The sequence below is a fragment of the Trichechus manatus genome, unplaced genomic scaffold, assembly GCF_000243295.1.
Source record: "Trichechus manatus latirostris isolate Lorelei unplaced genomic scaffold, TriManLat1.0 scaffold00057, whole genome shotgun sequence".
Lineage (NCBI taxonomy): Eukaryota > Metazoa > Chordata > Mammalia > Sirenia > Trichechidae > Trichechus > Trichechus manatus.
The window spans coordinates 4394468-4407443 of record NW_004443993.1 but is presented as its reverse complement, the minus strand read 5'-3'; the positions used below and the strand labels follow the sequence as shown (position 1 = coordinate 4407443).

Below are 12976 nucleotides of genomic sequence, written 5' to 3'. Positions count from 1 at the left end.
CAGAGCTCCAAACAAGGAGCATAAGCATTATTTCTTTGTTTTTCATCAGGCTGAAGGCACCTAGAAACCTGTTGCTGTCAAGTCAATTCTGACTCATGGTCACCCCATGTGTTACAGAATAGAACTGAGCTCCCTAGGGTTTTCTTGGGTGGTGCAAACCATTTGAGCTTGGCTACTGACTGAAAGTTTGGTGGTTCGAATCCACCCATCGGCACCACGGAAGAAATGTCTGGTGATCTACTTCCATAAGATCACAGCCATACAAAACCTTACGGAGTGCAGCTCTACTCTAAAAGGTGGGGTCGCCATGATTCAGGATCATCTCAGTGGCAATGGGTAAAGGCATCCGGAGATTGTCCTTGAATTTATAAAGACTTCCTTAAACCAGCCTTGACGGAGAAATACTCTTGCATATATGTGAATGTAAGACAGAAAAATAAGACACATTTATTGGAATTTACAGTGGCGCAATAGTTAAGTGCTCAGCTCGGCTGCGAACCAAAAGGTCAGTGGTTTAAACCCACCAGTGGCGATCTTCTTCTGTGAAAATTACAGCCTAGGAAACCCTATGAGGCAATTCTACTCTGTTACATGGGGTCACTGTAAGTTGGAATCCACTCGATGGCACACAACAACAACCATTAGAGTTTAACAAAAAACAAAGGTATTTAGAATACACACACATATGCAGACACATGATGTAAATAAAGTTTTAAGTTCAATACTTTGTTTTGGGACAACTGGCATTCTTTTAAGGGGCCCTGGTGGCACAGTGGTTAAGTGCTCCGCTACTAACCTAAAGGCAGTTCGAACTCACCAGCCACTCTGTGCGAGAAGAGACCTGTCAATCTGCTTCCATAAAGATTAAAAACAAAACAAACAAACAAATAAAGCCACTGCCTTTGAGTGATTCCAACTCATAGCGACCCTATGGGACAGAGAACTGCCCCATAGGGTTTCCCAGGCTGTAATCTTTACAGAAAGGAGCCCTGGTGGCACAGTGGTTAAAGTGCTCAGCTGCTAACCAAAAGGTCGGCGCTTCAAATCCACCAGCCGCTCTGCAGGAGAAAGACGTGGCAGTCTGCCTCCGTAAAGATTACAGCCTTGGAAACCCTATGGGGCAGTTCTCCTCTGTCGTATAGGGTTGCTATAAGTTGGAATCGACTCAATGGCAACGGTTATGGAGCATTCATTTGAAAAAAGTAAATTAGTTCAATACTCACCTCATAATCCACAAAAATAAATTCTGAGAGCTTCAGTGTCAAATATGCCTAACTATAAGAACACCCCAACCATTAGGCTACTCCCTATTTTTCCAAAGAAAAAAATGAAACAAATTAAAATTACAGTGGGGAAAATTTTAATTTATGGACTTTCGGGATGGAGGTAAGATATTCAAATGTCCCTTATAATAGTCAATGTATTAATTCATATTTCAGTATTTTTATATAAAATATATTTAGAAGCATTTTTCCACTGTCAGTGTTAATAAAACAATCTTTATGAGCATCTTGGACCTTGTACTTTGTCACAACTTGAAGCAATCTATTCTCCAAAGAATGACATTCCAAAAGCACAATATTACCTAAATGGTCTGGAAAGTAGCATGTTTTAAGCCATGTATGAGTTGACAAAACCAAAAAACTCCACAGTCAATGCCCCTGGAAGCAGCAGTCAAGAAATCAAACAACATATTGCATGGGGCAAATCTGCTGCAAAAGACCTCTTTAAAGTGCTAAAAAGCAAAGATGTTACTTTGAGGACTAAGATGTGCCTGACCTAAGCTGTGGTATTTTCAATCACCTCATATGCATGGGAAAGATAGACAATGAATAAGGAAGACTGAAGAAGAATTGACACCTTTGAATTATGGTATTGGTGAAGAATACTGAATATACCATGGACTGCCGGAAGAACGAATAAGTCTGTCTTGGAAGAAGTACAGCCAGAATGCTCCTTGGAAGCAAGGATGGTGAGACTTCATCTCACGTACTTTGGACATGTTACCAGGAGGGATCAGTCCCTGGAGAAGGACATCATGCTTGGTAAAGTAGAGGGTCAGTGAAAAAGAGGAAGACCCTCAATGAGATGGATTGACACAGTGGCTGCAAAAATGAGCTGAAGCATAACAACGATCATGAGGATGGTGCAGGATCGGGCAACATTTCGTTCTATTATACACAGGGTCACTGTGAGCTGAAGCCGACTGAACAGTGCCTAGCATGATGTTGACACTGAATATTTTAAACCAAACCACAAGTAACTTTTTTTTTTCTAGTTTTTCCTTGTGGTAAATATATAGGTAACAAAACATTTGTCATTTCAACAGTTTGCACGTGTACAATTCAGTGACATTAATTATGTTCATTGTGTTGTTCAACCAGCACGCTTTCCCAAATTATACTGTCACCCTTAATAGACGCTCAGTGTCCCCTAAGCATGTAACTTTTAAAGAAAGCAAGGACAGTGTTTTAAAAATCCATCTTGTGGATATATTTGCTGACCACTGTAACATCTTATCATTCCACATCTCTGTTCTGTAAGTTATTTTTAAAAGACTTGTTTGAAATAATATATAGCATTTTCAACGGGAATAATTACTAGATCTATCTTTTGTTAAATAATTGGTTCTGTGCAAAACTAGAATTGATTAAGGACATTTCATGGCTAGGATATATTGCTTCATTAGTACTTCATTGCTCAAGATTGAAGTAATTAAGGAAATATGCAAAATATGACAGCATGTAAAATTTTAATTATCAGGAAACTACTTCCCCCCCCCAACTCCAGGGATCATTTATTTTGTTCGTTTTGGGGGGAGGAGGAGAAGGATCATTTGTTTTGTGTGTGTTTGAGGGGGGTGGATCATACCTTTTGTTCGGGGGCACAATTTGCACCCTTGTTTGATATTTAGGCCTGTTCCGTCTAGAGACTATTTCTTTGTAATTAGTTTCTTTCTACACACTGATCCTGCAGGTCATACACAAATGTATAAAGATGAGAACTCACCTGCCATTCACAGTCTCTTGAAAAGATCTCTTTGCTTGGGGTAGAGAAATTAGAGTTGATTTCTAGAAATAGAATGAGAGTTCAGGAAATGAGGTGTTTCTCTATGGTCTGAAATTGTGGCTTTACCTGAACAGATGGGAAATTCTCCCTAACTTCTTTCCTAGCTTTCTTTCTAAATGGAGTTTCTGCTTTGCAGCCATACCTGATGTTTGCTGTGAGGGAATTCAGAATCTAGGTTGCAATCTCTTTGGATCTCTCAAGAGAAGTGAGGATGTCATTGTTGTTGTTAGTTGCTGTCAAATCAGTTCCAACTGATGGTGACCCCATCTGTGCAGAGTAGAACTGCTCCACAGAGTTTTCGAAGTTGTGACCTTTCAGAAGCAGATCACCAGGGCTTTCTTCTGAGGCACTGCTGGGTGTGTTTGAACTGCCAACCTTTGGACTAGTAGTTTAGGGCTTAACTCTTTGCACCACCCAGGAAGTCTACTTAGCAAGGCTAAATACATGGTTGGAAGTTTTAGGGTTAGATGGAAAGTAAAAAAAAGAAAAAACAGTTTGTCATGTGACTACTCTGTTTAACAGGTTGTGGCTGGGAGGATAATAGCACCCAAAGATGTCCACGGAGCCCTGGTGGCGCACTGGTTAAGAACTTGGCTTCTAACCAAAATGTCGGCAGTTTGAGTCCACCACCCGCTCCTTGGAAACCCTATGGGGCAGTTCTACTCTGTCCCGTAGGGTTGCTATGAGTCACTATTGACTCAGTGGCAAGGTTTTTTTTTTTCTTTAAAGATGTCCACGGGAGCCCTGGTGGTGCGGTGGTTAAGCGCTCAGTTTCCAACCAAAACGTCGGTGGTTCAAACCCACCAGCTGCTCTGCAGGAGAAAGATGTGATTGTGTAAAGTTTATAGCCTTGGAAACCCTATGGGGTAGTTCTGCCCTGTCCTATAGGGACGCTATGAGTTGGAATTGACTTGAAGGCAATGGGTTTGGTAAAGAAGTCCACATTCTAATCCCCAGTGAGAAAATTAAAATGAATTACAATTGGGTGAAGAGGCAATTTGAATGTATGAACTTTTGGGGATGGAAGTAAGACATTCAAATACGGTGAATCCCCAGAACCTGTGAATATGTCACCTTACATGACAAGAGATGTGGTTAAGAATCTTGAGATTGTCTCTATTTACCCAGGTGGGCCCAGTGTAATCACCAAAACACCAGTTGCCATAAGCTTAGATTGATAACAACCCTATGTGTGTCAGAGTAGAACTGTGTTCTACAGAGTTTTCAATGGCTGATTTTTCAAAAGTAAATCACCAGGCCTTTCTTCTGAGGTGCCTCTGGATGGACTCCGACCACCAACCTTTTGGTTAGCAGGCAAGCATGCTAACCCTTTGCACCAGACTCTTAAAAGTGTATAACCCTTCCTGGTGTGGATCAGAGAAAGATGTGACTATGGAAGAATGAACAGAGAGATGAAATGTTGCTGATTTTAAAGACAGAGGAGGGGCCATGAGCCAAGGAAAGAGGAGAAGCTGGAAAAGGTAAGGGAACAGATTCTCCCCTACAGCCCTGAAAGGAACGCAGCCCTGGCAACCCCTTGATTTTAGCTCAGTGAAACCCATTTTAGACTTCTGAGCCCCAGAACTGTAGAATACTAAATTTGTGTTGTTTTAAGGTACTGAGTTCGTAGCAATGGTTACAGCAGCAATAGAAAAATAATACACATGTACTACCCAAAAATTTTAAATAAATATTTAATAGTCTTCACCTATGTAAATGCTAAAGATAGGTCCTTGTCTCAGATTTTTGAAGTTTATACCTTTATCAGTATAGAGGTTTCTCAGAATGAAACTAGCATTAGCTCAGAACCATGTAGGGGAGGCTGCATACTGACCGCAGTGTGAGAACTATCATAGTGAGAATGCCGGGAAAAAGGAAAGTCAACGACAGGAAAATAGAAGGAAGTCACTTTTTCCATCACAGAATTTTAGAAGGTGAGGAAAAACACGTTCTAAGCAACATAACTCTTGATTCAACTTTAGGCGAGGGGGCAGTGGTGGCTCAATTATAGAATTCTCACCTTCCATGCCAGAGACCAGGGTTTAATTCCTGGCCAATGCATCTGTCCGTGGAGGCTTGTGTGTTGCTATGATGCTAAACAGGTTTCAGCACAGCTTCCAGACCAAGACAGAGTAAGAAGAAAGGCCTGGTGATCTACTTCCAAAAGTCACCATTGAAAATCCTATGGAGCATAGTTCTACTCTGACAGGCATGATGGCCAAAATTCAGGAGAACACAGGAAAGCTACCATCAATGCTGCTGTTTTTAAACTCTCTCAGGGTATCTGCTTACTTGGTTTTTTGTATAAAAAATAATCTTATTTTATTTCATTATAATTAATAGAGGCTATGGTTGAATGGAGAAGTCCTTAGGTGGTGTAAACGGTTAGGCCCTGAGCTACTAACCAAAAGGTGGGTGGTAGGAACCCACCCAGAGGCCCCTAAGAAGAAAGGCCTGGCAATCTACTTCTAAAAACTCAGCCATTGAAAACCCTATGGAGCACAGTTCCTAGTTAAAGCAATATTGAAAGTTCTAGCACAACAAAGATTATTTTACTACATTCTTCTTTTTTCTGTTTCATGTTCCAGCTTTCTAATCATAAATCTTTTACATGCTCAGTTTAGGGACTCATAGTGACCCTATAGGACTGAGTAGAACTGTCCCATAGTGTTTTCAAGACCGTAATCTTTTCAGAAGTAGACTGCCACATATTTCTCCCCTAGAGCTGCTGGTGGGTTCAAACAGCTGCCCTTTTGGTTAGCAGCCCAGTACTTGAACCAGTGCACCACCAGGGCTGAGTCGAAATCGACTTGGTGGCGATGTTTTTTTTCTGCTTTAGGATTAATCTTAATTCTCAATTAAATACATCATAATATGTATGATCCTTTTCATTCTACCAATTATTTTTGCCTTGAGTTATCCTGTTAATAAATTAGCGCATGGTGGCTGGATTTACTATGGGTTGAAATCAGAACTCTGTTAAAGCAGTTTTAGCTAGTCAAAAAAGGTGGGGAGGTGTGGTAGGCAGAATAATGTTCCCTGAAGATGTCTACGTCCTAATCCCCACAACCTGTGAACATGGCACCTTACATGGCAAAAGGAATTTTGCTGATGTTAAGGATCTTGAAATGGGAGATTACCCTGGATGATCCAGGTGGGCCCAGTGTCATCACAGGGTCCTTCTAAAGGGAGGCAGGGGGGTCAGAGTCAGAGAGAGATGGAAGATGCTACACTGCTGACTTTGAAGATGGTGGAGGGGGCCATGAGTCAAGGAATGTGGGTGTTACCTTCAGATTTGGAGCTGCCGGAAGTGAAGCCCGGTTTGCGGGTGCGTTTGTACATCCCTGGGGTGTTGTGACAGTTGGTGTGCGCAGGACAGACCCCAGGGCTGAGACATTCATTGACATCTAGGAGGGAAAGAAGAAAGTGGCCGTCAACTATAAAACTCAGAAACCTCAGCCAAGTGCCCTGCACCTACTGGAGCACCACTGTTACTGAGAATTGTGTCTCCAAGTTGGATGGGACAGGTGAACAAGGAATCCAAAAATAACCAAGAGAAAAAACAGAGCTAGAGAAGATGGTGGGGCTGTATCTCCACAAGTTTGCTGCACAGAAAAATAAAATCATATAGGCAGTATTTGGAGTCCCTGAGTAGTCTAACTGGTTAAGTGATCAGCTACTGATGGAAAGGTTGGTGGTTTAAACACACCCAGAGGCACCTCTGAAGACAGGCCTGGCGATCTGCTTCTGAAAGATCATAGCCTTGGAAGCTCCACGGAGCAGTTCTGCTCTGCATACATGGGGTTGCCATGAGTTGGAATCAACTCGACAGCAACTGGTTTGGTTCCATTTAGAATACTTGTTGACTACTACATAGGAATATCTTACATGCTAAACAGTGACACAGAATTCAACACACAGTCCTGATGTTTAAGCTATTTGGAAACCAAGAATAGAAAGAAAACTTAATACATGATAATGAGTATTTAACTGAATCAAGCATCAGGCTTATAGATATTATAAATATTCTCATTAAAGTGAAGAAAATAAAAAAGATAGACACTGCTGCTGTCTCGTAATGTTTAGAAATTCTGTAAGCAATGCAGTAAGACAAGAAAAATAAAATTTGTACACCTAGATAAGAAATTAAACAGCAAAATATTACTTTGGATGTAAGCTTATTTTAAGGAAAACTGAAGAGAAACAAGTGAAAAATGCTTGAAACTCATGCAGTAATATATAAGCCAGTGTACTGAGATAAACAGAGAAAAATTAAGAGGTTTTATAAACATAAAAAAATGACAAATTAGAAAATCTAAAGGAAAAGACTTCCAGAAAATATTTTACACTAAATGCTTCTATATTTGACTTTTATGAGTGTGAATTTATAGAGTGCTTCTATATATGTTAAACATCAAAAGCACAGCAATGGCATAGAAAATGATAACATGTCTGTGGGCAACCTTGAAAAGAATTTTGTAGAACTAATTTGAAGTTATCTACAAATTTCTGTGGAGGAACATATGACTTGAATATAATGAAGTCATATGCTAAGTTGCTGAACTGAAAGATTCGAAAGGTTAAACTGGCCGATTCCTCCACACTGATCAATAAGTACACCTTCCTCATGGTGGCGCCAACAGTTAAGCATTTGGCTGCTCAACTGAAAGGTTGACAGTTCAAACCCACCTGCTGGATCTGAGAGAGAAAATCCTGATGAACCGTTTCCATAAAGATAGTTGTCGTTAGGTGCCACTGAGTCAATTTTTGACTCACAGCGACCCCATGTGACGTCTGTAAAGATTACAGCCTAGAAAACCCTATGGGGCAGTTCTACTCTGTCACATGGGGTTGCTGTGAGTTTGAATCGACTCAACAGTACCTAACAATTTAACAACATGTTACTGTACAGCCTTCCCCAACCATGACTAATATTGCTTATCAATCGCAGTCCTCCTTCCCACTGAGTACTGATCAATACCATTCTCCAGGGGCAACCAGAAACAAGGCAACTTGTTAGATGAGATTAACCCAAGGTGCACTCCTGCCCTAAGAGATTTATGGCCTAAAATATTTCAGACCATTTTAATCCACAATCATTATAACTTGATTGTGAATGAAAGAAAAGAAGATATCTAATAACAATGCTTACGAACTGAGGAATTTATGAACGATTTGGGTAATTTAGGACAAATTGTGTTAATCTTAGTTTTTTTTTCTAGTTCAACCTTCTTTCTATGAAAAATTTCACCTGAAGGATTCACGGATTCCCCTCACCTACACACTACCACTTGTCTGTCAGTTTGTTTTACTGTGGTGGCTTGCATGTTGCGATGATGTTGGAAGCTATGCCACCAATATGTCAGATACCAGCAGGATCACCCATGGTGTAGACAGGTTTCAGCATAGCTTCCACACTACAACAGACTAGGAAGAAAGGCCTGGCGATCTGCTTCCAAAAGCTAGCCAATGAAAACCTTATGGATGACAACAGGAGATTGTCCCACTTGCTTGCTTTGGACACATCATCAGGAGGAGGACATCATGTTTGGTGAAGCAGAAGGCCTGTGAGGGTGTGGAAGATCCTCAGTGAGATGGATTGGCACAATAGCCACAACAATGGACTGGAATGTACTGGCAATTGTGATGATGATGCAGGACCAGTCAACATTTCATTCTGTTGTACGTCAGGTTGCATGAGTTGGAAACAACTCAATGGCAACCAACAGCAGCAGCAACTCACCTACACAAGTGGCTCTATCGCCAGTAAACTGCATTCCTCCATCAGTGGACACAAATCCGCGTCTACAGACACCAGCGTAGCTGCCCACAGTGTTGCTGCAAGTGGCCGTGGAGGGGCACAGCATGGAGTCTTGGCATTCATTCTCATCTGTGGCAGGGGAAAGACAAACAATCAATGAATCAATACCGTGGGTCACACTAACGTGAATTCCCTTAGTCATCACATTCTTGTGGTGTGGCCACCATCACCAGCCACAGTCCTATTGCTGGGAACATAGCAGCTGAGGGACCAGCTCATCCCAATTTTAAAACTGGAAGTCCTGCATTCTAGGAATCCTTACAATCCCAGGAAAATCGGGACAGTTGGTCCCTCTACAGAGCTTACATTTCCCCCATGGAGCTTACATCCTAATGTAATCTGACCCTACGAATGCCAGTAAATTTCCATTAGTCCTTAAACTCGACCAAGCCAGATTTGGCCTGCAATACATGCACAGAAAGGCCAGCTGTGACCACTAATTGACCTCAACAGAGGACGCACGCAGCAACAGGTGAATGAATCAGAAGGAAAATTAGCACCTGGACCCTATTCTGAAGCGAGAGGTCCAACAAGAACCACGTCACCTCTTGTTTTCTGGCCGCCTTCTAGAATTTTCCCTCACCAGTACGACTGTGCGGCCGCCATCTTGCTGCCCAAATTACACATAAGCCCTGCTTCCTTGTAGCTCAGGAAGCCGGATCTGAGGAACTTCCTCCTGGCTTCTCGCTCTGCACATTGCAGTAAAGTTACTTTCTCTTTCTCAAAGACCAGTGTCCAGATCATTGGCAGGTCTGAGCCTGCTGGACAAGGGCCACCTTCCCGGCTTCAGTAATAGTAATGGAGGAGACTGATAACTAGGACATTAACAAGGAATTAATGTCTGGGTACAAACAGTTAATGTGCTCAGCTGCTAACCAAAAGGTGTGCGGTTCAGGTCTACCCAGGGATGCCCCAGGCCTCGTGATCTACTTTCAAAAAAAATCAGCCATTGAAAACGCTATGGAGTGCACTTCTGCTCTGACGCACATGGGTTTGCAATGGGTCGGAATCGACCAGATGGCAACTGGTTGGTTGGCTGGTAGGGCTAGATACCAGGAAGGAAAAGAAAATAATATAAGGAGTGAGAGAGCACACAGGTAGAGATTTTAGAGCGAGGCTAGGAATGTTTTTCTGAGGTGACATTTAAAGACAAAGCATGAAAGAGCATGGGAAACACTGTGGAGAAGGTCCCAGGCAGGGGGACAGGGATATAGATAGCAATGTAGAACACAAGAAGGCACTAAGGAGACTTTTCTGGTGTAGCCACATTTTCTGGGTTCTGTCTTGATCAGAGGGAGTATACTCATGTACTAGGAGTGTAAGACATATTCAACAAATGGCAATGATACAGAGTATTACAAGTATCTTTCTTCTACAAGGAAAAGGATCTGAAGGCATAAATGTTTTCTCTACCAAGATGCAGGCACATAAGTTCCCAGCTGTGCTCCCTTTGCCAACAGAAACACGTTTTCTGCCTCAGCATTTCCCACAGGCCTTGAAAGACTTCAGTTTCCTGCACGTACCTGAAGTTCAGTGTCTCATCTGCTGGGGTCCCCCCAAGCCAGTCTCTAATTAGCTCATGTGGCCATTAACCCCACCCCCCCATATTATGTGCTGATGAACTAGGCATTTGTCTCCCAAGTCCTCCCATTATATCCATAATCCCATTGCGCTATGACATCGAGGTCCTCATTTGCTTGCAGGAACATGGAGGCTTGGAGGATTCGTCTGAAGGTCTTTAGAAGTTGTTGTTGTTTTTAGCTGCCGTGAAATCAGCCCCCAACTCATAACAACCCATGCACTCAGAATGATGCTGCCCAGTCCTGTGTCATCCCCATGACTGGTTGTAGATCAGACCATTGTGATCCACAGGATTTTCACTGGCTGCTTTTCAGAAGTTGATCAACAGGCCTTTCTTCGTAGTCTGTCTTAGCCTGGAAGCTTCACTGAAACCTGTTCAACATGCAAGCCTCCACTGACAGACGGGTAGTGGCTGTACATGAGGTGCACTGGGCAGGAACTAAACTTTGACCTCCTCTACAGAAGGCGAGAATTCTGCCACTGGACAACCACTACCCCCCTTTAGAGATCTGAAGGTATTAAGTATATGGCTGCTTATATATATATACAGCATTTACGTATTATGTGGAAGAAGGTTTTTTAGATATCTAGTCTGCTCCTTGGCTCAGACTCAAGATATACAGATAAGGACATATTCACTCTGAAGTTGAGTGAAATGGATTCATGCCCCAGGAGAATGGCAGTGTCTATTCACGGTGACCACCACTCGTCTGTCAGTTTGTCATACTGTGATGGTGTAAAAACAGTGTGGGGGCATTGTCTGACCCCCTCTAACTTCACAAGGGGGAAGGAGAATCAAGATCAACAGCCCAAGGCTGATTCCTATGAGGTGGAGACCAGGCACACCTTCTCTCCACCTTCGTTACCAATTCTGATACAAACCATATCTCCCACGGCACTCTACTTCTCTGCTGGGTTCGATAATTCATTTCAATGGCTACATGGAACTCACAGACCATACTCACGATTATAGGGTTTATTAGGGAAGTAACAGCTTACAACTCAGGCTCAGGAACACTCAAGTATACAGTTCTTCCATCAGGACACCCTCTTCCGTGCCGTGCTCCTGAGCATGCCTCTCCCTGGCCCTAGGCCTCTGCCCAAAGGCACTCGGCTTCTTAACGCAGGGATCCCTGGTCCAAAGGATGCACTGGCTCCTGGCTGTTCTTTCTCGATGGTGCTGTGATTCTTTCTTTCCCGCCACTGGAGTGGCTCATTTCAAGCCCAATAGGATGACAAAACTAACCAATCACCCTTGGTGGGCTACAATTACCATATCTGCACAGTTGTGCCCAATCACTTGGGTGGGAGTTACAAGACCATGGCTAGAAAGGCCACACAAAAACAATCCATCACACCATAGGTGTCTTGTATGTTGCTGGGATGCTAAAGCTATGCCACCAGTATTTCAAATACCAGTGGGGTCAACCATGGTGGACAGGTTTCAGCAGAGCATCTAGACTAAGACAAACTGGGAAAAAGGACCTGGTGGTCTACGTCTGAAAAAATTGGCCCATGTAAAACTTATGGATAACAGCAGAACACTGTCTGATATAGTGCCAGAAGATGAGCCCCTAAGGTTGGAAGGCACTCAAAATATGACTGGGGAAGAACTGCTTCCTCAAAGTAGGGTCAACCTTAATGATGTGGATAGAATAACATCTTCGGGACATTCATTTGCTGATGTGGCACAAACAAAATGAGAAGAAACACCTGTAAACATCCATTAATAATTAGAGGGTGGGATGTAGGAAATACGAATGTAGGAAAATTGGAAGTTGTCAAAAATGAAATGGAATGCTTGAAGATAGATGTCGTAAGCATTAGTGGGCTGAAATGGACCGGTCTTGGCTCTTATGAATCAGACAATCACATGGTTTACTATGCCGGGAATAACAAATTGAAAAGGAACAATGTCACATTCATTGTCACAAAGAACATTTGAAGATCTATCCTGAAGTACAATGCTGTCAGTGATACGATAATATCCATACCCCTACAAGGAAGACCAGTTAATACAACCATTATTCAAATTTACACGAACCACTAATGCCAAAAATAAGAAAATTGAAGATTTTTACCAACTTCTGCAGTCTGAAATTGATGAAACATGCAATCAAGATGCATTGATAATTACTGGTGATTGGAATGTGAAAGTTGGAAACGAAGGATCAGTAGTTGGAAAATATGGCCTTGGTGGTAGAAAAGGGGTTGCCGGGGATACTGCGTAGTTTAAAGTCATGAAAGGTATGCATCAGGGTTATATCCTTTTACCATACTTATTCAATCTGAATGCTGAGCAAATAATCTGAGAAGCTGGATTATATGAAGAAGAACGCGGCATCGGGATTGGAGGAAGACTCATTAACAACCTGCTATATGCAGATGACACAACCTTATTTGCTTAAAGAGAAGAGGACTCAGAGCACTTACTGATGAAGATCTAAGACTATGACCTTCAGTATGGATTACACCTTAACATATAGAAAGACCCCAGATGAGTTT

The 12976-nt window shown here is 42.3% G+C and overlaps 1 protein-coding gene across 1 annotated transcript in view; it reads right to left on the bottom strand.

The window, feature by feature from the left end:
- The window catches only part of LOC101357806 (adhesion G protein-coupled receptor E2-like), a 79618-nt gene that overhangs the window by 33987 nt on the left and 32655 nt on the right, over positions 1–12976 (bottom strand). The window contains 3 exon segments of the mRNA XM_023733073.1: positions 3010–3071; positions 6357–6476; positions 8813–8959. Of these exon segments, the coding sequence (XP_023588841.1) occupies positions 3010–3071; positions 6357–6476; positions 8813–8959 (329 nt within the window).